At 40.6% G+C, this 27,263-nt stretch overlaps 1 protein-coding gene and 1 pseudogene across 1 annotated transcript in view; one reads left to right on the forward strand and one right to left on the reverse strand.

Annotated features, from left to right (window-relative positions):
• The window catches only part of LOC150020224 (replication factor C subunit 1), a 57,797-nt gene extending 50,704 nt beyond the window's left edge, over window positions 1-7,093 (forward strand). The window contains exons 23-25 of the mRNA XM_090267392.1: window positions 1,995-2,208; window positions 5,330-5,521; window positions 6,624-7,093. Coding sequence (XP_090123518.1) covers window positions 1,995-2,208; window positions 5,330-5,521; window positions 6,624-6,704 — 487 coding nt within the window. The 3' untranslated portion in view covers window positions 6,705-7,093. The remainder of the gene's footprint in view (window positions 1-1,994; window positions 2,209-5,329; window positions 5,522-6,623) is intronic.
• Window positions 7,094-9,562: 2,469 nt separating this feature from the next.
• LOC150020225 (WD repeat-containing protein 19-like) overlaps window positions 9,563-27,263 on the reverse strand; it is a 63,078-nt pseudogene continuing 45,377 nt past the window's right edge.

The following is a 27,263-nucleotide window of genomic DNA, read 5'->3' on the forward strand; positions in this document are numbered from 1 at the left end:
CTGGGCTTCTGTGTTGTTTTATGGCTGTCCTTTTCTGTGTCTGTCCCCTTTTCCCATTTGACTGAACATCTGTGGTGGTAGGAACTGAGGCTTACTCATCTGGCACATAAAATTGCTGAATACAGTGTTCCCTCACTTATCGCGGGTATTACGTTCTAGACACCCCCCCCCACCCCCGCAAAGTAGGAACCTTACATTTATTCTACACTCTTAAACCTACATAACTTTAACAACATACATATATAGTACCGCAAAATCCCGCAATATAGCGAAAAATCCACGATAAATAATATTTTTAAAAATCCCGTGATACAGTGAGCCTGTGATAAGTGAACCGCGATATAGAGAGGGACTACTGTAACTGTTTCTTAAGGAGTCATATACAGGCCACTGTCATCATCAAGGACATCTGTAGTGAGTTTCTCAATTTTTTAAAGTAAATTAGAATGTTCCTACTTAATTTTTAAACCCTGATTAAGCCACAGAACTTTTATAGGCCAGGTTTCTCTTTATCTTTAAAAATGGGAAAGTGTGATTTTATTACTCTTAACCGTTTTTGGGTCATAGATGCCTTTGAGAATCTGAAAGCTTTGATCTTGATTTCTTGCCAAATGCACTCAAGGTCAAGAATAATTTTAGGGGAAGTAATACATTTCTAAGGATGAGAACCCTTTAGACTTTTCTAGATTTACTGTTATATGATTTTGCTAGAAGGTAACAAATACATAACAAATTATGAGAATAATTTTAGAAAAGCTTTCATGATTGTCCTGGGCACTGTAGCTCATTGACTTATACTTGTCTTCAAGTACTGGTATGTTCAATTATAGGGGACTCTAGAGGAAATAGGTGAATTTAAAATAGGAGCATTGTTTGAATTCTTTGCCTAGTTAATAAAACAATTGTGGGACAAGGTTCTAGACTTCTGATAGAGCTATGTGGGTTCTTGTGATTCAGACATTCAGTTACCTGAAGGCAAGAGCAGGACCCATAGGTAATCTTTAAAAGGACCTTTCATTTCCTTTCCGTTTATTGTTTTCTTTTTATTGAATTTATTGGGGTGACACTGATTAACAAGATATACAGGTTTCAGGTGCACAAATCTACAACACATCATCTGTACACTGTATTGTTCATCATCCCATCCTTTCTGATTTTAATGTTGGTTCTGAAACCATCAGCTTTTGAGGTCTCTTTTTTAAAGTACACACACATATATAATTGCCTGGTTTGAAGATGGAGGCAGCTGGGTTGGGAAGATTTAGGGTGGTGACATTAGAGATACTATTTTGTTCAGCTATTTTCTGTATTTAAGTTACATTTAAGGAGAAAAAAGCCCTTTCATGGTAACATTCTAGTTCTCAGCCGATCAGAGGCTATTTCCCTAAGTCTTTTCCTGGCCCGTGTGTGGACCACCTTGTGACTCTGCAGGAACATTCTCTGCAGGTTCTTTTAAAAAAATATTTGGGAAAAACCCTGCTCTAGCACTAAAAATTTAAGAGTAACAGCATTAGGAAATGCAAGGGAAGCATTTTCATATGTAATTTTGTATGTTATATGCAAAGGTGTTTAAGACCCTTATTAGGAGGTGGCAGGGCACTTCAGGCAGGAAATCTCCCTGTGTTTTACTGATGCTTTTAGTATTTGGAACTGGGAGTGAGTGATCTTTGGCTATGAGAAGTATGAGCACATTGAGACACTTTCGTTGCCTGGGCCCTAGTAGTAGAGTGGGAGGAGAACCTATGTTTGTGTTTTGCGTTCTCTGATCCAGGAAAATAGAAAGCTCCCCTTGAGCACATTGGAATCTATGTATCACTCTGGTGGGGTAGCACTGAGTTTTCTCTACACCAGCTGTTGGACAGTAGGCATTCCATTGAACTTTATTAAAAGTGATTGAACTCCATCAGATTAACTCTGTTGATATGCACACTGTGACTTGAATTGGTGGTAGTTTTCCATTGACTACAGGTGTGTCTCTTTTGTTTTGGTTTAAGAACTTACTCCAGCAAAAGGACTATAAATATGGATTATCTGTCACATATAAGGGATGCACTTGTACAGCCCTTGACCTCACAAGGGGTAGAAGGAGTACAGGATGTTGTTGCCCTTATGGATGCATATTATTTGATGAAAGAAGACTTTGAGAATATCATGGAAATTAGCAGCTGGGGAGGCAAGAATAGTCCCTTCTCCAAGCTGGATTCCAAGGTAACTTGTATAACCCACTGGTTCTCCATCACTTTGTAATTACCAGGTTTCTTCTGGGAATACTTCAGAGGTGTTTACATGCTTTAAAAGGTTTAGTTTTCTTCCTTCAGTGCTTTTTGCTTCTTATGGCCTATGTGTTCCAAATGTATTATTTGAGTACAATATTAAGAAGAGACTTGTGGATTTGAGGATTTCCAGCTGAGATGGAGGCATAGATAAACACGCTTTGCCTCCTGGCACAGCCCTAAGAAGGATCACAACTAATCTCAAAGCAAAAAAACAACCAGAACTGCCAGAAAATTGAACTATATAGAAGTCTGACAACCAAGGATTTAAAGAAGAAATATTCATCCAGATGGTTAGGAGGGGTGGAGAGGATGTGGTGCGGTGGCGACAGGTAAAAAGGGCAATCTCACGTTCACATGTGGCAGATAAAAGCTGGGAGGGACACCTGGGGAGCGATCCCTGCCCCAGGCCAGACTACGCAGCCCAGGGTTCCAGTACCGGAAAAATAAAGCCTCATAGCTTCTAGCTGTGAAAACCAGTAGGGGTTAGGGCAGTGGAAGAAACTGCTTGTCTTTCAGGAGAGTGTTTAGAGGGCCCTCACAGAATGAACACAAACCCACCCACTCTGGGAACCACCACCAGGGCAGCAGCTAAACAGCTAGAGGGGTGCCAATCACATGTGGGAAGTGAGTGAAGTGACTGGAAAAGGGGTAAGTGCTGAACAAGTGGCATTGTTCCCTTTCTGACCCCTCCCCCACATACAGCGCCACAAAGCAGTGAAGTGGGTTGCCGCTCACTGATGAATACCTAAGGCTCCGCCCCGTACAATGTAACAGGTGCCAAGACAGGGAGTCAAAGCAGCTCTACCTAATACACAGAAGCAAACACAGGGAGGCTTCCAAATTGAGCAGGCAAAGAAATGTGGCCCAAATGAAAGAACAGATCAGAACTCCAAAAAAAGAACTCAGTGAAGTGCAGATAGCCAATCTATCAGATGTGAGTTCAAAACACTGGTGATAAGGATGCTTAGGAAACTCATTTAGTACAGCAAATGCATAATAGAAGAAATGAAGGCTATGTTAAGTGAAATAAAGAAAAATCTACAGGGAACCAATAGTGAAGAGAAATAAGCTGGGGTTCAGATCAATGAATTGGAACATAAGGAAGAAATAAATAAGTCAACCAGTATAGAATGAAGAAACAAGAATTCTAAAAACTAACAAAAACAAAAAACACAAAACCCGAGAGACCATAAGACCCTGGGTCATCTCCAAAAGTGCCAACATCCAAACCACAGGGATGCCAGAAGGAGAAGAGTCAGAGCAAGAAATTGAAAACTTATTTGAAAAAATAATGAAAGGAAACTTCCCTGAGTTGGCAAAGGAAATAGACATACAAGTCCAGGAAGCACAGAGAGTCCCAAACAAGTTGGACCCAAAGAGGACCACACAAGACACCAAGACACATCATAATTAATATGCCAAAGGTTAAAGGTGAAGAGAGAATCTTAAAAGCAGCAAGAGAAAAGCAGAGAGTTACCTACAAAGGAGTTCCAATAAGACTATCAGCTGATTTCTCAAAAGAAACTTTGCAAGCAAGAAGTATTCAATGTGATGAAAAGCAAGGACCTACAACCAAGATTACTCTATCCAGCAAAGCTGTCATTTAGAATGGAAGGGCAGATGAAGTGCTTCCCAGACAAGGTAAAGCTTAAGTTCATCGTCACCAAGCCATGTGAAATGTTAAAGGGACTTATTTAAGAAAAAGAAGATAAAAACTATGAACATTAAAATGACAATAAATCAACTGTCAACAACTGAATCTAAAAAACAAAAACAAAACTAAGCAAGCAACTGGAACAGGAGCAGAATCCTAGATATGGAGATCATTGGAGGGTTATCAGCTGGGAGGGAGAAGGGGAAGAATGGGAGAAAAGGTGCAAGGAATAAAAAGCATAGTTGATAGGAATAAAATAGACAAAGGGATGTTAGGAATAGTATAGGAAAGGAGAAGCCAAGGAACTTATATGCACGACCCATGGACATGAACTAAGGGGGGTTACTGAAGGGAAGCGGGTTGCTGGTTGGAGGGGGGGAAAGGGAAAAAAATTAGGACAACTGTAATAGCATAATCAATAAAATATACTTAAAAAAAAGACTTCTGGATTCGACTTTATAATTTGTATGTTTATCTTTGCTTTAAGCTGAGTGAAAAGCAAGACGTGAACAGCTTAGGAACTAATATAAATGTATTCCTTATGAATAAGGGTGGGATGAGCCAGGTGAATAACAGGAGGTGGTAGTAATGCATTAGGAAAAGAAGTGTTTACTGGCTGAGGATTTTTTACTCTTAGTCGGTCTGATCTGTAGATTCAGTATTCCCATTGGACAATCTGTTATGTAATCGTACATCCCCTACTTTCTTTATTAATGAGCACGAACAATCTGAAGTGACATAACATGAATACATAGTATCAAATACCTCACTCTTGTGCGTGTTTATTTGGTGCTGTTTAAGAAGACATTCTCTGGCTTGCCTTCTCCATGATTTTGACCTGATTCAATGGTTGCAGTGATTTCTCACAAGAGACGTCTACAGTTGAGACGTCTACAGTTAAGAGTTCATGGACAACTCCTGCAATTATTAGAAACCCGATGTTAAGGCTTTTCAGGTTACTTAGTATACTGAAGTAACCACTATTAGTGAAGTTATTTTGGGGTAATTAAAGGCCAGCTTTAACTTGTACCTTATTGTGAGCCTTTTTTTGATTACTTATTGATTGCTCACTAACTTTGCGTGTTATTTTGTAGAACTGCAGACCATTGAATAGGTAAAAATGATGACTTACAGTGACTTTTCTTTGCCTGCCTTAAAGTTTCCAAACACCGATTCTTATTTTTTTGAGTCATGGACTCTTATTAAGAATATCATGAAAAATATGAAACTTGTCCACAGAAAAATGCTTTTATATATACGAACACACACATGTATATGCATAAATATTTTGCAAACAATTTCAAGGGGCTTCCAGGGTCTTTCAAAGCCTTTAGGCCTACAGAGTTCAAACGGACTACTTGGCACTCAGATTTTTAAAAACTCCATTTCTTTTCTTTAGGTGAAGGCAGCCTTTACGAGAGCTTACAATAAGGGAGTCCACCTTATTCCGTACTCAATTCAGGCGGTAAAGACATCCAGACACAGCACAGGCCCCACACTGGATTCTGAGTACAATGAAGAGTTAAATGAAGATGACTCTCAAACTGATGAGAAAGATCAAGACTCTATGGAAACTGATGCTATGATCAAGGTAGCATTTTAAGTTAGAGGAAAACCTATGATACTCTCTCAAAATAGTTTATCTTTTTTTGTGTATTATTTGCCTTCAGAAATTATTCAGAGCCTGTTTAGTAAGTAAAGTTGTTAAAATACTTTTAAGTTTTTTGTTCATCACAGTTGAGGGTATATAGGTATAGATTTCATTTTTATTAACAGTTAGCTTCATGTAATAGTGGAAGACCCAAATAGCAAGAAATCATATTGATGGACATTTGCTGATTTTTATTTCTTTGGTCATTGGTTTGTGCTTTACCCACAGACACACATTTTCTTCACAGCACAACCAAGGAAAGCATTTTCAATGAAACCATTTCTTCCTCCTCTTGTGTTTTGCAATAGCCATTGAACTGCCTATAGAAGGTTTTTAGAGCAAAATATCCTTGTTTTTCCTAGGACAGATTAAAATCATTTATAGTATCAGCCCAGTGTTTGCCATTGGCTGAGGCAAAGGAATGTAGTGTGTATTCTCCTCTCTTGTGAGCATATCATTCTTGCCCCTCACTTTTTTTAAAATTGATTTTTTTAAAGAGAGAGATAGGAAGACAGACAGTGCCAGAGGGACATCAGTTTGCTGTTCCAACCACTTGTGCATTCACTGGGTGATTCTTGTGTGCCCTGACCGGGGATTGCACCCACAACTGTGGCATATTGGGATGACACGCTAACCAACTGAGCTACCTGGCCAGGGCCTTGCCCCTCACTTTGGTTTTGTATACGCAGGAATAGTGTAGCTCTCTCCCTGCTTTAGTCTTATGTACACATAAGGGGTTGTCTCTCCTGTCTCCTCAAACTGAATGCGTTTAGACTCTTGAATCTGAAAAGTCTTATACCCTGTTTGTAAATTGTCTTGCTTATTTTGTGTCTCCTAAATATACCTTTGTTCTAAATCCAAGAAACTGCATACATAGGGAACATATCTGAGTTCTAGATTCTAAATAGCTTTTTAGTTTTTACTGCTAACTTTTAAAGGCTACAGCTAGCCCAAGTGTTTCTTGGAAGTATATAGAGGAACTTATTTCATTTACTCATAAACACAGCTATTAACTGTTTTGTGTATCTTTTCCTCCCAACAGAAAAAGACAAAGTCTTCAAAGCCTTCAAAATCAGAAAAAGATGAGTCCAGAAAAGGAAAAGGAAAAAGTTCAAAGAAATGAAACCATTTTTCACTACTGACAGTCACTTTGTACTTACCCTGTTGACCAGTCTAGCTGGTCTAGAGGATGCCTTGTTTTTCCAAAGGAAAGCTAATGGGGCAACTGAGTGGTCCCATTATAAGTAAGTGGTGGTACAGCTAGCAAGATGGAACCAGTAGGCTAACGTACGCCTCTTATAGAGGTTCATAGGACTGCCCAGGCCCTCCACTGTCCCATGTCAGTCTCATTAGATTGTGCTGCAACGTGCCTGAGAACAGTGGTACTAAGGCGACTTTTGTAAGCTTAGCAATTTATTCTGATGGCCTTCATAGGATCAGTGCTGACTTTTTTAAAGGTAGTTACTATTATGTGGTGAAATTTTGTAAATAAATCATAATACAAAACAGTCACCACCTAGAACTGGGTATTCTTTATACATTGCCAAGTATCTTGCAAAATATAAATTAGGAATAAAAAAGTTCCATGATACATGTACAAATTCTTAAGATTGTCATCTTGTACAGTAAAATATTACGTTGGTACATGACTTTCCTTATTAATTTGCAAAGGATTGGATTAAAAAAAGTTAATTTTACTACTAACCGGTTGTGGGGAACATAACTTCGGCAGTTGAAAGAGTTAGAACTCTGAAGCTGTTACAGCTATGAGTGCTGACCACCTCTCTGCTGTGAGGTTTATGGTGAGGCCTCTGCTATTGTTAGAGGGGTGGGTGGCTGCAGAAGGATCGCTAGTCATTCTTTCCCTTCCAGGGTCTCAGCCCATTAGGTCCAAACCAGTGGGGCCTAGAGTAGGTTAGACTCTTTGTCTGTTTCTTTCTGGCTTTGGACAAAATGAACACCGGCTTTTGTTTCCTCTGTCTGTGGGAGATCTGGTTGTGTCCTGTGATGGATTCCACAAGCCCTATTGGGATTTTAGACTCTAACATACTTGCTGAGTGGCCCGCAGGCTGTGGAACTAGCCTAGAATTTAGGTGTCTAGCTATTTTTTAATCTTGCCAGTAAATGCTCAGACTAAATGTGTAAAAGGAATGTAAAATCAGGATAATGATTCCTGCCTCCAAGGAACTGAGTCTTGTTGGGAAGGTGAGATATACATTTGAAGTGTATTTATCGTGTGAAAAATGTCTCATGTAGATTAAGTTCCTTATGGGAAAAACGTTGCCTTCAGCCTGTGCCTCTCCAGCCCCGCCCCGCGCTTTGTGGAAGCCTGGCTTGAAACTTCTGCTTCAGTGAGGGCTTCCTTCATCGATGACTGCCTCACCTAACCAGTGGGGGTGAGCATGAGTTTCTTACACAACTTCCTACTATTTCTGCTGCTTTTGGATGTGCAAGGCATGTCTTCCTACCTGGCCCTGTACTCCCCAGGAAAGGACTATAATGTCCTTGCAGTCAGAACAAGGAATAGTGTCTTACTTGTTATGATTTTAATGATAAATGCTTTATACACGATTGGCATAATTTGTGTATAAGATAAATAACATTTCTTTTAGAACTAGAGATTGTAAATATGCCCTTTAAAAATAACAAAATGGGTCTGTTTGATTTCTCTTTGAAGCCCTCATGAGGTTAATGCTGGGGAGGAGTTGATGGGTCTACAGCAGTTTGGATGCTAATCAGAGGGGTCTGCGTTGGGATTGTATATTTATTGGAGTGACCAATAAATCCTTACTGGAGGTACTAGGTGCCATACATCATCTTTGCAGCAAAAACTGCATACTTGCTTTTTTGGAGATGCATACTGTGCTAGACCTCATAGCTACAGAGCACTCTGGGCATGGGGAGACAATACCGAGCACGTCCTAGCACCTAGGACAGCACAGAGCTAGGCTGTCTGGTAAATGTGCTCTGGTGTTACCTCCCCAGCTCACACTCCACGTGGGCGGGCATGGTGGGTCAGTCTGAAAGAGGGAGCGTTCCATGTAGCCCTCTCCAGCTTAGAGTTCTCTGCCAGGAGGGCTAGTCCCAAGCCCAGCTAACAGTAAAGTGGTGTTGCTTCCATCTGCCATTACTGCAGCTCTCTCCCTTGACTGAGAAACGGGTCCTCTGGTCATAGTGTATCTAACAGGTACCTCAAATGTCATTACTACTTTGAACAAGGGGTAGTATGGAATTACTGTATGATTGCAATTAATTTTTCCTTCTGTAAACACTAGTGCTACTCCTACTTTTGCTTTGGAAAGCTAGGCTGCTTATTGCTTTGTCAAGTAAGGACATGCCATATGTGCCTTTGGACCTACACAGGGTCTGGAAATGAACTCTCTCCTGGCAGTAGGCTGTGTAATGACCACGGTTCTTACACTGAGAAACAGTCACTGTTTGTCTCTCTGGCAGACACTGCTGCCTACCTCACAGCCATTCTTCCTTGCCAACCAAACTGTGTTTTTAATCAGCAGTTCACTTTGCTGCTAAAAGAAGCCATGTGGCAGAGTACTGGCCAGTGCGATGTAAATGGATTTCTGGGGGTGGTGTCCTTTCTAAAAGGCAAAGACCTTCCATCTGTTAGTTTCCCTCGTCCTTCCTTGAATGGGAACATGATGTCTGCAGTTGTGGCAGACAACCAGAACTGTGCAGCCATGGGGAGGAAGCGTCTATGTGCCAGATGGCAAAGCTGGAAGACAGAGGGATCTGTCCTTAGTGGCATCAGGACCCAGCGGCACCAGCCCTGGACTACACCACCTTGTAAGTGAGTCACATAAATCCCGACTTGTTCAAGTCACGCTGGGTCTTCTGCTGCTGGTAGCTGAATACAATCCTAACTGCTGCCTCCATCCATTTCCTACTGAGTCTGCACATTAGCAGCTACATTCTGGAAAGTACATTTGTGAAAGGTGATTAAACAGTGGAACTCGCCGCCACTGCCTACCTGACCATTGCCTCAAACTTCTTTTTGTATTTGGCATCTATTTTATTGCAGTACTCGGGTCTCATCAGCATAGCTGCGAAGCTGAAAGCTGAGTTCTTCAGGCCTGCTCTGTGACACTCGATGACAGTAGACGTCAGTAATGGCACGATGTCTGCAATACAAACGGGGAAGCAGAAAGCAGAGTGCCTCTACTGGCAGGACTCCATCCCTGGCAAAGAACCGGTATCTGTTTAATGAGGAGTGGTCAGGCTAACTGCTCATCAAAATGTCTTTCCCCTGACTGTACAGTGTTCTGCCTTGTACCACCAGGGCCTGCACGCCCCCGAGGCCACCTTATGTGTATCCTTCCACAGGCTCAACATGCATTTCCACATCGGCAGGACTGCTGGTGGATGGGTGGGAGGGATCTGTCTTTATGTACTAACCTCTCTGCATGTATCTATTTCTTCAGGACAGATACCTACAACTAGAATTACTGGCTCAAAAACATGACCTTTAAAAAAATCCTTAGCACAAATTGCCAAACTGCTTTCTAGAAAGGCCACACCAATGCCCACTCCCATCAGCACTTAAAAGTGCCTGTCCTAGCACACCATTTGCCCACGAGGTAATGCAATTATGTTTAAGTCTTTTTTCATGTAACAAAAAAAGAATCCATTTAAAGAACAGGTATTGGTGAATTATGACCTGTGGGCCAAACCTGGCCCTCTGTTTTTATACTGCCCATGAGCCAAGAATGGCTTTTATGGTTTTAAAGGTTGAAAAAAATTAAAATAATATTTTGTGAAAATATTTTATGAAAGATAGGTTCAAATTGCAGTGTCCAAAAAAATAAAGTTCTGTTGGAACATGGCCACGGCCATTTGTTTACATGTGGTTCAGGCCAAAACAGCAGAGCTGAATAGCTGTGACGACAGTGGCCCACAAAGCCCCCAACATCTGACATCCGACCCTGGACAGAAAAAGTTTGTTCACCTGTTACAGAATGTGTTAAAATCTATTCACTGAAGAACGTTCTGATGATATGTCTTTTAGAATAATGGGACCCTTTTTCAGAGGCGATGGCCTGCAGACTTACTGGCTGACATGTAATCTTGGGCAAGCGTTATTTCACTTCTGCCCTAGTTTGCTTCTCTGTAAAATAGGGAAAATAATAACAGTGCCCATGTATGCAGTCTTGAGACTGCTATCCTTAGAAAGACCTGCTTGAAAGGTTGGTCCTTGGCAGGCATCTGGGAACTTGGATTTTTGGAGGTGTTCTTGCCATTCCAGAACTGATATGATGGGCTCACTGTGCCTAACCTCTTCATACAAACAATGCGGTTTATGCTGAACACCCGCTTTCTGGGAGTCTGGAAAGTTTGGTACATGTAAGCAGGGTACAGCCCCTGGGCACTGAGTCACTTTTTTACACGTGTTATCGCACAACTCACCCCTTAGGTGTGTCCTGTGTGACCCCACGTGGAGGGGGCCCCCAGAAGCATGCACCTGCTTCCCAGACTGCAGCCATGTGCCTTTTCCCTTTGCCAGTTTTCCTTTGTGACTTTTCGCTGTGATAAGTCTTAGCTTTTAGCACTACTACATGTTGAGTTGTGTGAGTCCCAGTGAAGTCTCATACGAGTTCTACCACTTCATGAAGTGGTTCTGAGGACGAGTGAGTTACTATACATGGGGAACAGTGGCCGGCAGAGTTCGTGAGTACAGGTCTCACAGTGCAGAACGCTACACTGACGCAGAAACGTGGACAACAGGCTCTTCTCAGTACTCACGTGATGGGAACTTGCTAATGTTGTTGGCCACCCGAATGAGCAAACGTGCCCCTTTCATATGATCTCCATTTTTAACATGAATCTGAAATAAATAACGTATTTTAATCCTCTTCTTAGATACTCTGATTAGTAATGCTAATTCATGCTTTATTCCTCCAAATAAACAACCTTTGGTTGTGACCCTGAATAGGGTCCTGAGATCCTTGCAGACTTACTTGACTAATGCCATTGGGACTTTGCTCCTCCCGGCAGCTGCTGCGGGCCCTGCGGCCTCACGAGCCTTGCCTGTACTTGACACTCCATTTTTTACTTTGAGCTAGACCACTTGACATGAGTTCAGACCCCTGGCCCATCTCTGACTGGCCAATACTCAGGGACTGATAATGCCTACTCTACCAAGTTGTGACACCTGACAGCTGTTAGGGACTGATAATGCCTACTCTACCAAGTTGTGACACCTGACAGCTGTTAGTGAGGCAGAGAGAGAGAGATGAGTTGTTAAAGGAGGAGGCACTGTCTGTCCTAAGGCCAAAGGCAACGGTGGCCAAAGGTACCTGAGATTAGGGGTCTGGGATGCAAGGAGGGGGTGCATTTAGGCTGCGATGAGGCTCGAGACTTGACGGCCAGGCCCTGAGGCCCCTGCAGTCATCGGCTGAGAGGAGGTTACCCATGAAGGTGGGGATGTGGGGAACGAGAGAAGTGGGCAGACTGGGAGTCAGAGCTGATGTTTGGTCAGAATGTGAAGGGCGAGTATAGAATGACTCAGGCATCAGGTCTGAGCAAATGGTGTGTACTTTCCTGAGAACCTCAACACGATAATAGGTAGTAACTGAATCTAAAGAAGGGAAGGGAAGCCCTGGCTGCTTGTCCTCCCTCACTCTCTGCTGACTTTATGGGCCTCAGATTGCCCAGCTCAGCCGTCCACACCCAAAGGTCCCAGGATGTCCTTCAGCTGATCTCCCTGTCTCAGCTCCGGGGGGGAAGCATCTGCAAAAGCTGAGTCCCGATCTTCCCTGAAATGTGGGTGACTCCAGTCCTTTTTGTCCAAGATGCCATCTGTGATGTTTTTGCATCAATATTTTTTAATTAACAGGGTCTGTTAGTTTCCTTCTTAACAACGCAAGGAGTTAAAAGTCCTAGAAAACCTTGAAATGCTTGGTGCCTGCACAGGAGATTAGAGCGGTAGGAGGGGGGCTGTCATGAGGGTGCTCGGGTGGGAGGGGAGGATGACTGTCTGACGGAGGTGGCAGGCCCGCCCTTGGGGCCGGAGGAAAAGAAAAGGGCTCGAGAACCACCCCTCTGGTCCTGGAGGGGTTCTTAGGGGAACCCCTATATTTGCTTCTTATCTCTCACCAACTTTCTACCCTCCCCCCTCAACCTCTAAAGAGCCCCACTTGCTGGACTGTGTGCCCCTAGGACAAGGGCACCACCACAGCTGTCTGAAGCTGAGAAGGACCACCCCCTTCTACTCCTTTCTGTCAGAGAGAGGGGGTGCCTATTGCTCTGAAGGGAAATGTGCTCTGGGGGTTGCAAGTTGAAATTCAGGTCTGTGAGGTCTAATGTGGTAGCCACTAGTCACATGTGGCTACTTAAATTCAAACATTAAAATTACGTAAAATAAAAATGTTAGTTTATCAGTTACACTCACACGAGCAGCACCCCAAGTGCTGCATAGCCAGGCCAGCGGCTGCCATACTGCCCAGCACAGATACAGGACACTCCACCTCTGCAGAAAGTTCTGCCGGGCAGTGTCCTTGCAGACGGAGGTCAGGACCTAGACCAGTCCTTACATGACCGCTCTGTGCTGGGTACCGTCAAGGCTAAATTAGCTCCGTGGACTGGCCTGCAAACCAATCTAGCATCAGTATGGGGAGATGTTCTTTGACATATGTGAAAATTTGGAAAAACGGGTAAGTTGGAATCTGTATCCATGGTGACGACAGTTTAACGACATTGAAGAGTGTCCTTGAAGTTAACTTTGTATGTGACGGGCGGCAACTAGACTGACTGTGGTGGTCATTTTGCAGTGGGTACTCCTGAAATCAGTGTAATGTTTTATGTCAATTCTAACGTCATAAATTCTTTTTTACCAAAAATTGGTGGAATTGTATAAAATCCACAATCTTAGAATAAACTAGCAAGCTCGGACTAAACAAAATTTTTTTTTTGGAAATTATTTCTGACCAGCTCATATAGTTATATGCTTCAAAATGAAAACGAGATAAATATACACAGAGAAGCCTCCTCTCCTTCTGTTTCCCTCCCTCCCTGGTTGGGGGGCCCTGCCTCCTCTGCACCTGCCTTGTTTCCTTTAGGAAGCTACTTCTGCTAGTTTTTTTTTTAAACATGTATTTCTAATTTTATTTGAAATGTATATTCATTCTTATTTTTTGCACACAAAATGCAGCCTATTGTAAATTATTCTGTATCTTGCTTTTCTCACGTAACAATATAGAGATGGAGGAAATCACGAAACCAATGGAGAGGCACCCACAGAAGATCCTTACAGGTGCTAAACACACCTGGCAGGTTATATCCCAGGTCACTCAACGGGCCTCACCTTGACCAGTATATAACTGTGCAGAATCATGAGGTTGGTGGCCATCTCCGAGGGGATTTTGATCTTCTGGGATTTAAGTTCTGCATACATACTGAAGAGAACGTCGTGTGCATTCCGATAGTTTCCTTGAGAAAAGGGGGTAAAATGATATTATCGTAAAGGATGACTTATGAGGACTTTCTATGGGCCCTCATTTTATAAATGGCTTAATTATGTTATTAGCAGTAGTCTAATTTCTTACTTGAAGAAACTTAGTTTTTCCCATTGTAACTTATCGTACTAATATTGAGCCTCCGGAAGAAAATGGTGGCATCTTCCTAGATGCCTTCCTCTTCCTCAGCACCGCCCGCCCCAGCCCTGGCCCCGCCCCTCCAAAGTCCAAGGGGCCATCAAGTTCGGAGCCTACCTGCTGAGTCTCCCAACCCAACCTCTCTTCCCGGCCCTCAGGGCTTCCTGCCATCTCTCAGGAGAGCACTAACCAGTATTCTTCCCCGGCATCGCCTGCCTCGATGCTGCCGTCAGTGTCTTTGTCAAAGCTCCAAATCTCACCCTGCACCCCGAACCCTCAAGACCACTCCCACCATAAAACCCTTCCCAGGCCTTAGGTATCAAGTGCCAGTTCCTCAGCAGAGGACTGAAGCCCGCCCCGCAGGGTCTGCCTGTGCCTGCCTTCCCACCCTTTCTTCCTCCGCCCCTCCCGCTCCGTCATGGGCAGCGGTGTCCCTCGCTCCTTCCGGCACGTGAGTTCCTCTCCCACACCCCCCTTTCCCCTTGTCCCTGCTAGCGCATCCTTTCAAAACTTAGCAGAAGCTTCTGTTGCCTTCTCGCACCTCCACCCTCCAACTTCCCCGTCCCTAGCCCCCAGGGTGAGGTAGCCCCCGTTCCTGGTATCTGGCACCATCATCCCATGTAACAGCTTTCTGTCCTATCAAGTCACGAATCCTTGGCGGGGGACTGTGGCTCATTTCTCAGGATCCTGCGCTCCTAGCATGTATCTGACAGAAGTGGGTGTTAAACATGAGCTGAATAAAGTAATCAGTTATTTAATTGTTTTTCCAAAATTGTGTTCCTTATTAACTTCTGAAAGAACCAGCTTGCAAACATTAGTGAGGATACCAAATTCTCTCACTTATTCAATAAATATTTACAGAGCACATAAGTGGGCACAACCATTAAGAAGATTCTACAAATAGTCCCGGGTCTGCTGCATGGGCAACAGCAGACCCTCCATATCACCCTGCCCAGGCTCTGTAGCTTCAGCTTCACTGGAGAGGACACTCCAGCGTCATCACAAGATGTCGATGCAACACGGGAGGAGACAGATACCGTGTCACTCCCGAGTTGGACTGCACAGCCATTCTTGGCGGTGCAGATAGACTCTTAAGAAGCTACACCATCGTCTCTGGAGACGGATGGCTGCCGACGACGACAAATAGTCCCTATTACAAAGCACTAGATCAATACTAATGACACATCTTCCATCTCTAACATCTTTTATATTGTTACGGTCAAATACGCGGGATGGAAGGAAAGCGCTGAGTGGGGGCAGGAAGCTGGGACGCTCAGAGAAGTCGTTGTCCGGGGACAGCAACTGCGTGGCCTCAAAGGAGAGGAAGCCGCACCTGACAGGAGCAGGCCTCACTGGGGTTCAATATTCTCCTGTGATGGTGAATTATTTTATGTCTCAGAAAACTAAAACGGGCATCTCCCTAGTCTTGATTCAAAGCAAGCCTAGATTAGAATTGGCTCCTCTCCCCTCGGTGGAGGAGGTTTGGGGAGCTTGATTCTACTGCCTGCTTGGGGAGAAAAACATGAACATTAGAGACCTACCTGCAGACTGCTCTTCTCTGGCGATGATAATGGCTGTCCGGGCGGCCTCTCGGTACTGCTTCAGGGCCATGTACAAGCGGAACAGGTACTTGGCATCCTGCCATACAAACCATTAGAGAAACATCATTCTTCATTAGCTGAAGAGTCAGAATACATTCGCTTTCCAGTAACTGAGGGCTGATATTGTTTTAAAAAACCGAATGAACAAAGAATTAGTTTCCTAAATATTTATTTAGAGTTAAATATGTGCCAGGTGGTATTCTACGTACTTGAGAAATATTGGCTTGTTTAAATATTCATACCCTCCCTGGGAGGAAGGCACAATTATACAACTTCATTGATGAAAAACTGAAACACACCAGCACCTCTCCAGGGCTGTGTCCCTAACGCTACTCCATAGCGTTCTCTCTCATATGCTGAAAATGAAATGTGTTCTTACACAATATAGCAACTTCACAAAAATAAAAAATTTTTACACCTATATAAATTTCTCTGGCCTATACAATTTTCTTTGGCCTTAGAGGATTTTCAATTTCTATCCTCCTTAACTCTGGACAATGTCACATACTCGGTGCTATCTCCTGATTATTATAAGTGGATGTTCAAGGGCCTGTGCCCTTTGACAAGTTCTTTAAGAAACGGATAACAGATTGGAGATCAGGATTGTTACAATCTTCTCCAGGTGTGACATTCAGTGCCTTCTCTCCAAAGCTGTGACTTTAGTTTCTTCACAAACAGATCCCCCTTGAACACCAAGGCTAAAGGGAAGAAAAATACCTGGGAACATCCTCAAAGGAGTAGGGACTGAGAGAAGATGGACTTCTGCATGAACTCCAAGAGAGTCATATATTTTGAAAATAGGTTCCTACTGATTTATTTTTACTTTGTATTTCTAGTGAGTTACTTTTATGCTAAATATGATTTTTATTAATTACCATAATTTTGGAAATATGAACAAAGTACATTAATTTTTAGGAATTTGTGCTAAGTCACCGCTGTAATAATCCTTTTTCATAGTTGCAGAATAAATAAAACTCTAGAACATTTGAGAAGATTGTAGGTGGTGAGGATTATCACCTAGAGGGATGTGGCTATTTCAGAGGTAGCAATGCCAATGTCAAAGGGAGAATGTACACAGAATCCCCTAAGCTGCAGGGTCTGTCTGGATGACCTAAGTCTACATTCGGAGAGAGTTTCATAAGTTTATGATGCAAAAGCCATAGATAGCAGTTGAAAACAAGGCAGATAAAGTAAAATCTACCCAAGATACTTAAAATCCAAGTGAAGAAAACATTTCAGTACCTTAGGCATGCCGTCGCTCTCTCCCATGAGGTGGTCTATCAGCTGACTGGTGGTCAGCAGTTCATCTTTGGCCTGACCAACCTGTTTAGGAAGAAAAAGAAAGAGTAAATTCAACTCTTAAACCTAAAAAGAGGCTGGGGGAAAAGACAAATAATCTGCTAAGGAAATGAAGTTTAAAAATATGCAAAAATTCCTGTTGTCAAGGGCCTGAAATATAGCTCAGGGTCTTACTCCATTTCATTTGTAGAGTCGCCATTAATAAAAATCTATCCTTGAACTGTAGCTTTTTAAAGTTGCTATTTCAAAATACTGTACCTTTTTTTTACACACAAGAGAGAATATACTTCTCGGATGTTTCAATAAAAACTTTTAAGGTAAATGACCATGAAACCTAGAGAAAAACACCTGTGATTTGTTTTAAAATAATACAGGGAGCCCTGGCTGGGTGGCTCAGCTGGTTGGAGTGTTGTCCCATGCACCAGAAGTTGCAGGTTTGATCCCTGGTCGGGGCACCTTCCTAGGCTGTGTGTCTGATCCCCAAGCAGGGCACATATGGGAAGCAACTGATCAATGTTTCTCTCTCTCTCTCTCATTCTCTTCCTTCTCTCTCCAAAATCAATAAAAACATATCTTCAGGTGAGGATTAAAATAACATAGGGAAGAGGGGGGCGGGTATGAAAAGAAAAAGACGGGCCATGTGTTGACAGCTGTTGAAGTTAGCTAATGGATATATGAGAGTCTATTACACTGTTTGGTCTACTTTTGTATATGTTTGAACATCTCTTCAAAAAGTTTTAAAGAATACTGGCTTTCTTGCAAGTTTCATTACAGAGTTTACTTACAGTTTCAATTGCCATTTCTATTGCTGCATTATCTTCTGAGCTTGGGCATTTTAGGAAGTGTTTAAGTGCCTGAAATGAGAATTGAATAGCAATCAGAAATCTTTGGACTGCTTTCCCATTGAGGAGAACAAAGCCTGCACACGCACAAAGTAATAATAGTTTGTGAAAGGGTCTTCATCTCAATTAGGGGCTTGCACAGTGCTGGATCTTACGTACTTAAAAGGGCTGAATATAGCTTAAAACAGAAGGATCCAGTTAACCCTATGAAGAATCTAGTTCTGATTCCTGATGAAATGAAAAATAAAAAATGTGCCCTCCTTCAGTAGGAAGATTTGATTTAATTTACTCATTCAACAAATATTTACAGACAACCTGCTACTGTATATATGAGACTCTGCTAGATGCTAGGGGAAGACCAGGAAGGATATGATGTGGTATCTTTTTGTACTACGTACAATCTAACTGGGGTGATCTGTCTGATGTGATGGTACTATAAGGAACCATTTATTTTAAGTCATAATTGTCTAACTCCTGAACATCATACCACCCCACTTATGAAGGAATGTAAGGTTAGAACAGCTTAAAAGACTGTGGGAAGTGGGGAAGAGGGCAGAGAGGAATCTAGCTGGAAGACAAGGATGGGAAAAGGCAAGCGGGAGTGTAGGGTTCTTCAACACTAATAGCTGGATGGCAGACTGGGAAGCTCAGGCTGGTTGGTCAAACTGTGGAAGGAGTTTGGACTTAGTATCTAAGAGACAGAAACAGTACATTGATGGCCTGAAGGCAAATTCACACACACAAATGTTTCTTTGAAAATATCTGTGCCATATTTTAAAACGGGAGACTCAAGACTTCTGTTTCTTGTTAAAGACCAAATGATGTGGCACGACGGGGGCCGAACTCCTGAATGGCAACAATCTTGTGGGGGCTGAGCAGCAGCCATTCTCTTCAGACAAAGCAGGGGCCTCCCAGTAACTCCTGTCTGTCACACATGGACCCACAGCCTCCCCTGCAGCTTTGCTTGTTTGCGTCCTCGCAGGAACACATACCTCTGCTTTAGGGGCGCTTAAGCACTGGAAGTACCATTTTGGAAACAAAGTGAAGGATAAGCGTTATGGAGAGAAACTAAAAACAGGGAAAATAGGAAACCACTGCAATAATTTAAAGCGAGGTGACCTGGGTTTGGATTAAGTTGATGGTAGTTAGAATGAAGAGAGGTAGATGTGAGAAAGATTATGGAGGAAGAATGGGATTAGCTGTGGGAGAGATTTTCAAGTTGAATTTGAGATTTCAGATCTGGGTGTCTGGGATCATAATATATTTTTCATTATTTCTTGTAGTCATCCCTGTGGAGTCCAATGTATGTTTTCTTGGCAGATACTAACTCGTGAATATTGACCACACAGCAAGAAGAATTTTCCAGCCTGAAAGTGCCTTTTTTCGCCTTCAAAATATAAGGCAATGCTTTGATAGTCTTCATTAGTGGTGTTTTCAGAACCTACAACAGAAGTTCATTGAGTAAAATATCTGGGCAGAAGTTGTTTACTTTTTACTGTTAACCTAAAAATAAGATCTAAAAACAGATGATTAAAAATTTTAACAGCAAATAATGTTATTATCAGTGTCTGTTTTCATCAAAAAACACTTCATCGTAATTATTCCACTTATCAACTTTGTTCAACTTTTCACTCTAAACAGGAATTAAGAGACAAAATTACAAGGCTCTGTGAGAATCTAGGTTATGGTTTAACATTACTCCTAGCAATTTTATCATTCTTTAAGAGTCTCAATATAATTTCCTAAAACAGAAACAACTATGACTATAATCTCAGCTATGATTTGCCTAGTTTCAGAACAACCAGAAGCAAAGTTATCCATAATACTCATGTAATCCGCCCCCTTTCTCAGCAATGCCTAGTTTAAACAAGTCTGCATGCATTCATTGTATAAGTAAAAAAGATGATATTCAAGTGGCCAGTAGGCACTATTTAAAGAAAATTACCGTTTTTCTTTATTTTCTCCATGAATGACTATGATATCAGAAGATGCTTTTACCTATTTCTTCCCTTGAAGACCGAAACAAAAATTTTCTCATGAAGCCTATCATCAATTCTTATGGTCAGTAAATTAAAACAAAACAAAACAAAACACAAAAATACAAATATTTTATGATTCCACTTACATGAGGTTCCATAAATAGTCAAATTTATAGAGATAGAAAGCAGAACTCTGGTTACTAGGGGCCAGGGGAGAGGGCAATGGGAGTACTTGTTTAATGGACACAGAGTTTCAGTTCAGGACGATGAAGTTCTGGAGAGGGAAGTGGTGGAGGGTGCACAACAATGTGAATGTACTGGGTTGGCCAAAAAGTCCACTTAGTTGTTTTCCATAAAATAAAAGACACATTTTTCATTTTCACCAATAACTATTGATTTGGATATTTTGAGTACGTCATCTACCTCCTGCTATTGGCTTCTAGTGGGTAGAGGCCAGGGGTGCTGCTAAACATCTCCCAATGCATAAGACAGCCCCACAGCTAAGAATTATTTGGCCAAAATGTCAATAGTACCAAGAAACTTCGCAAACTACTTTTGACATGTTCTATCAGCCACAGCGCCTTCTCCATATACTGCACAAATCTTTTTTTGCATTTCAGTTGCATCTTTACCTTTCTTGAAATATTAAAGCATAATCCAACAATGTTGCATATTTTCTTCCATCTTTAGTATTAAAATGGCTGTACAAAAATTCACCAATTTTGATAATTTTTTAAAAATGCACGCTGATATGACAGCTGTCACAATACAATCTAACAGAATTGTTCCAAATGAAGTTAAAGACAACTAAGTGCTACTAGAACCATTTCACAGAATAAAAAACAAATGAACTTTTTGGCCAACCCAGTACTTAATGCCATACTGAAAAATGGTTAAAATGGTAAATGTTATGTATGTTTTACCACACACAAAGAAAGCTAAAGCAAAACAACACAACATAATGTCATGTAGGGTCCATAAAATGAAAATCTGAAAATTCTTTCAGTAGTTTCTAAGAATAATTGCAAACATGGGAAGAAAAACATATAAGCAAATGTTCTCAGAATGTGAAATTCTCGTTCGGACTTTCAAAATCTTCAAAAACCATATCTTTTGTGTATTACTCTTCGTCAAATTAATCATATATTCTTAATTTGTAACTCAATTTTTAAAATTTATAAAAACATTTACTTTTTCAAAACTCATTCTGTAGTTATAATCACCTTCATTTTGGAGTCTTACTTTACCACCAGTGGATCAATAGCAGGATTTGGGAAATCTGGCCTCTCTCCTCCTGGAAGTTGCTCAAAAATCCTTAAGTTTTGCGAACTGTCTTATATTTCTATATCATATTGTGAGAGTAGGAATCTTGAAATCTAATAAGTGACATATAGCAGATATGTGTGTATCCATGTAAAAATGATGGGTGCACCTGTGCTTGTGGGTATCAGTCTGAGCACTAGATTATAAGAGTCAAGGTGTTTCTGTGATTAAAATCTTTAACAGAAATGAGGGAAAACGATGATATTTACCAAGGATGTCTGCATAGATTTCCATTTTGTTGTGCTGCTGAGCCAGCGTGAAAGCCTCGTTATTGCATTTGGACATAACAAGAAACTGGATGGCAGATCCGTAGTCTCCTAACTGGAGAAAAAACCTAAAACAAAGTCTCATTATATTAGCTTGACTCATTTCAGATAAGTTTGTCATTTACAAAAGGAAATATTTTTCAACCATGAGAAAGCACTTAACAATTAAAATGCACTAGGTGAACTGCAGTTCTATACTATCTGTTTATATTTGAAAAACATGCTCTCATACACTGACCACACACACAGCCTTTGAATTTACACACTTAGACCTAAAAAAAAAAAAAAAAGATACAAAAGAATAAATATTCCATTTAAATTTATTTGATAAAGGGAAGCAAGGGCTTTCTTTTAAGGCTAGTTTTCGGAAGTCCAAAAACCTTTATGCCTTACATTACCTGGCTACCATTTTGGCTCCATCCAGAGACTGGGTCTCTCTGACGACCCTGACGGCCTTCTCGGGGTTGTTGAGGTGATCCAGGCAGATGTGGATGACGCTGGTCCACTGCTGCGCGTTCTCATACGCCACCACAGCTTCTTTGTACCTGTAAGACACACTTAAGTTCAGACAGACTTTGGGGGCAAAAATGTCAATAAGAGTTTGGGACCCTTTTTTATTGGTGGTAATTGCTTATTTTTCTTAAACTTCTTTTTCTTTCATCAGAAAGAATACCAGGAGCCATCTCATTAAAATATGTTCTTTTTAGTGGTTTGATAAACTAACAGTAAAATACCAATAGTGAATTCTCTCATGTGAACCATATCTCTACAATTTTTTATACTTTGTTGTTTTTTTTAAAGTTCAAATATAATATTAATGAGGCTTATTTGGAAAACAATTTTTCACACTTACTGGTGGAGCTTAACAGTGATACATAAAATCTTTGCACTGATCTCTAGATGGCGCTCAACTTCTCTTCAGTCCTCTAGCGCTCCAGTGCTTTCTATTACACTTTTAACAAGACATTTAGAGTCTACCCTATATTTCCTAAGGTTACTTTTAAAAGTAACCTTCTATCTTAATACGTATTAAAATATCTTAATACATATTGCCAAATAACTGTCTAAAGGCATTAGAAATCACACTCTATCTCTCAGGTGAAAAAAGTGCATTTGGACAGTATGGTTATTAATTTAATATAATCTTTCCTAATGTGATAGGTTAAAATGACACACTGTTGCTTCAATTTAATTACTATTAGTAAGGTAGAGCTTTTTCACATTTGCATGAAATACTATTTCATAATTGTATTTTCTCCTCTGGGTCTCCTTGTTTTTTTCCTCCCAGCATCTTTGACTTTCTTGTATTAAGTTGCAGATCTTTGTGTATTTAGAATATTAACTATCAACTGCTATATTTAATATTGTTTCGAAGCTTAAAAAGTGCAACCACAAGTGTAGAATTCACATTTCTTCACTTTTTTCCCCTCTGCATCAGTAAGTTATCCTCCTTAAGAAAAATGACTTACTTAACTTCATGTTTATGCTGTATTATATTAAAATTTCAACTCCCAGTATTTAAACCTCAAGTATAAAGGGACGATACTCTATGTTTGAATACATGAAAAATCAACTGAGGCGTATAAAGTATGAGAAAAATTTAACAGTCTGGCGCTTCAGGCCAGGGGAAATGCAAAGATGTTTTCTATTCCTTTGTTTTGACCTTCCTAGAGGGCTGCAAACATCAGCGGTTAATTTATAGAACATGACTTCAAATCTGTGAAAATCTGAGAAATTGTACAAACCTTCCATCTGCTTCTTTAGCTTTGGCATACTGCAAATGAATCTTTGGGGAAGACACATGAGGCAGAAGCTCACCAACTTTTGCCCTAGAAAGGTAGGTTTAGGAGAAAAGTATCACCACTATATTCATTCTAAAAGTAGCTTCCTACAATCAATTGTTAGTTTTCAGGACTCAAAAACAAACAAACAAACAGTGATCGTGATCTTTAAAAAATCTTGGCTCTTATAGGTAAAAGATTTAATTGCTTTTTCTCTTGACCACGCCCTTCTTCCACAAGACCACCCTCAGCTGGAAAATGAAGGTTAGTTCATTATCTCTTTGGGGCAATAGGGCTTTTCTTTTTTCTAGTAACTTATCTGATCAGGAATTTCTCTGTATTAAATCAATAGAATGTGCTGTTTTTTGAGAACAGAATTATTAAGATGAACTCATATAAAAAGAAAAGGAGACAGGGAAGGCCCAGAAAGGGGGAACAGGATGTACAGGTAGGAGGGGCAACAAGGAAACAGGTGGGGAGACCACCAGGACACATTTCTATATCTGCTCAGAACAAATTTCAGCAAATGTCTCACCAATTCTTACAGCGTATGTAAACAGATGCTGCTTTGTCATAGTAGAGACCTTTTTCATAGAGTTGGGCTGCTTCTGAAAATTGCTAAAAAGATATGAGATTATTAAAATACTAAATTTATTATGCATAAGACCACATGAATATTTAAACACCGACAAGCATACCTTCATATTCTCCAATATGGCACCACAGTCTCTTTTAAGGACCCTGCTGGGATGCTTGAGGGCCTGGTTAACCCCCTGGCGTATGTCACCCATTCTTATGGACTCTGGGCCACTCCAGCCAGACACACCTCATCCTGTTCCTGTCATTACAAGGCGAAGAACCAGCAAATCAGACCCTAACTTAAAAGTGCTGTATTTTAGTCAAACAATGATTTAAATCTAAAATGAGCCCAAAAGTTAGGGTTAACTTTCATTAATCTTTTCAGGCAAAGGTCAAGAATTTGAAAAAAACATTGAGTCTTTAAAAAACAAACAAACCACCTGTTGTAGTAATGATGTTTTTCTTTTTTTTTTTAATTTAATTAATTTGCTCATTTTATTTTATTTTATTAGAGAGAGGGGAAAGGAGAGAGGGAGAGAAACATCACTGTGTGGTTGCCTCTCACTTACGCCCCCAACTGGGGACCTGACGTGCAACCTAGTCATGTGCCCTGACTGTGAATCGAACCATCGACATTTGGCTCGGAGGCCGACGCTCAAGCCACTGAGCCACAGCACAATGTCTTTCTTGAGAAGTCTAGGTCGTTTGTACTTAAGATCAAATTTTTAATACCCTTTGTCTTAATAGCCTTGCATATCTTTGTATGTCTTCTTGCTATAAAATTTTATGTAAGAAGAAATATACTGGATATGTAGCATAAATGCTATGAATAAAAGTAAAAGAAACACCATTTATCAACTTAAGATTTCTCTACTAGGAATGACTAAACATCAAAACTTTATTTTAAATTGTTTAATTCATTAAGTATAACTAAAGGACTTTTCAGATAACTAATCTACACTAGTAAAATACCATGTCAGATTCCATTTATGTAAAGCACTGTGTCTGGTTTAGAATGTTCTGTGATGATCGAAATGTTCTATATCTGCCCTGTTAACAGGCACAGGCAGCTACTAAGCATTTAAAATATGGTGAGTGTGACAAAGAAACAGAATTGTAAACTTTATTTAATTAAAAATAACAAACAGCCACAGGTGGTAGTGGTGGCTGTATTTAGTAACACAAATAAAGAACGAACTAAATCAGATATAGCCAAACAAAGAAAATGTCAAAAAGCCAAGAGATAAAGGAGCAAAGGATATGATCAGACAATTCATAAAAAAATTACAACTGGCCAATAAATAAAACATGCTCAACTTCACTAATAATCAAACACACATAAAATAAAATGAAACACCATTATTTTGCTGATCTAATTGGTAGAGATAAAACAACTGAGTACATTCAGTGCTGTTGAGAATGTGGGGAAATGGACATGTTTCTATATGACTGGCAGCTGTATGAATTATTACTGTTTCTTTTGGAGATCAATTTAGCAGTATAAACATAAAAAACACACATTATATGACCTAGAAATCTTACCTTTAAGAATATATCCTTCAGAAATACTATCTTAGGTAACCAAAGGTACATGTACTAGGAAGAATATTCATTGTAGTGTTTTATATAGAAACAGAAACAACTATAATTCAATAAGAGCACAGATGAAAAAACTATGGTACAGTAGTCCCCTCTTACCCATGGTTTTACTTTCTGTTGCCAACTGTGGTCTGAAAGTATGAAATAGAAAATTCCAGAAACGAACATCAGTTTTAAAGTGGGCCACTCTGAGTAGCAGGATGAAATCTCATGCCATCCACCCAGGACATGATCATCCAGCGTATCTACTTATGTATGTCCCCAGCCCGTGAGTCACGCAGTAGCCGCCTTGGTTGTTAGATCACTGTCACGGTATCGAAATGTTTGTGTTCAAGGGACCCTTATTTTACTTAAAATGGCCCCAAAGTACAAGAGTAGTGTTGCTGATGTTTGGACATGCCGAAGAGAAGCTGTAGGTACTTCCTTTAAGTGAAAAGGTGAGTACAGTAAAATAAGATATGTTGAGAAAGCAAGAGACCACATTTATACAACTTTTATTACAGTAGACTGTTATAATTGTTCTATTTTATTATGGTTATTATTGTTAATCTCTTACTATGCCTAGTTTATAAATTAAACTTTATCACAGGTATATACGTATAGGAAGAAACAGTATATACAGGGTTTGGTACTATCTGTGGTTTCAGGCTTCCACTGTGGGTCTCGGAAGCTACCCTCCACAGATATGAGGGGACTACTGTACCCCCAACAATAGAATTACTGCTCTAATATTAAAACAAAAACAGCCCTGGCTGGCGTGGCTCAGTGGATTAAGCACTGGCCTGCGAACCAAAGGGTCGCTGGTTTGATTCCCAGTCAGGGCACATGCCTGGGTTGCGGGCCAGGTCCCCAGTTGGGGGCACGTGAGAGTCAACCACACGGTGATGTTTCTCTCCATCTCTCTCTAAAAATAAATAAATAAAATCTTTTTTTAAAAAAAGGTCAATTTTATAAAAAAAAAAAAATCATATGTATTGACTTGGAAAGACCATGAAGAAAGCAAAAGGCTGCTTTTCACAGGATAAAGTCACAGCTGATCTTTGCTTAATAAATGGAAATGATTTCATTTTTAGTAAAAATCCATGTTATATACATATGGAGAGAGTCCGGTTGGAAACATATGAAACTGTTCACAGTGGCTACCATTAAGGGGTGTGAATAGAAGAAAGAATGTTGTACTCTCACTCTTTAAAAAACAATTATATTTTATTGTTGATGCTATTACAGTTGCCCAAATTTCCCCCTTTATCCTCCTCCACCCAGCACCCTTCACTCCCTCAGGCAGTCCCCACCCGTTGTCCATGTCCATGGGTCATGCATACATGTGCTTTGGCTACACTATTCCCTATGCGTGACTTTGCATCCCCATAGCTCTTCTGTAACTACCAATTTGTACTGCTTAATCCCTTCACCTTTTTTACCCTTCCCTCTGACCTCCTCCCCTCTGGCAATCATCAAAACGTTCTCTGTACCTATGATTCTGTTTCTGTTCTGCTTATTTTGTTTTTTAGATTCAATTGTTGATAGATATGTATTTACTGACATTTTACCATTCATATTTTTTATCTTCTTATTAAACAAGACCCTTAAACATTTCATATAATACAGGTTTGGTGGTGATGAACTCTTTTGACTTTCTCTTGTCTGGGAAGGTCTTTAGCTGTCCTTTGATTCTAAATGATAAATTTGCTGGGTAGAGTAATCCTGGTTGTAGGTCCTTGCTTTTCATCACTTTGAATATTTCTTGCCAAATCCCTTCTAGCCTTCAAAGTTTCTTTTGAGAAATCAGCTGACAGTCTTACCTAAGCTC

Source organism: Furipterus horrens, unplaced genomic scaffold, assembly GCF_987537825.1.
Source record: "Furipterus horrens unplaced genomic scaffold, mFurHor1.1.pri manual_scaffold_2, whole genome shotgun sequence".
Lineage (NCBI taxonomy): Eukaryota > Metazoa > Chordata > Mammalia > Chiroptera > Furipteridae > Furipterus > Furipterus horrens.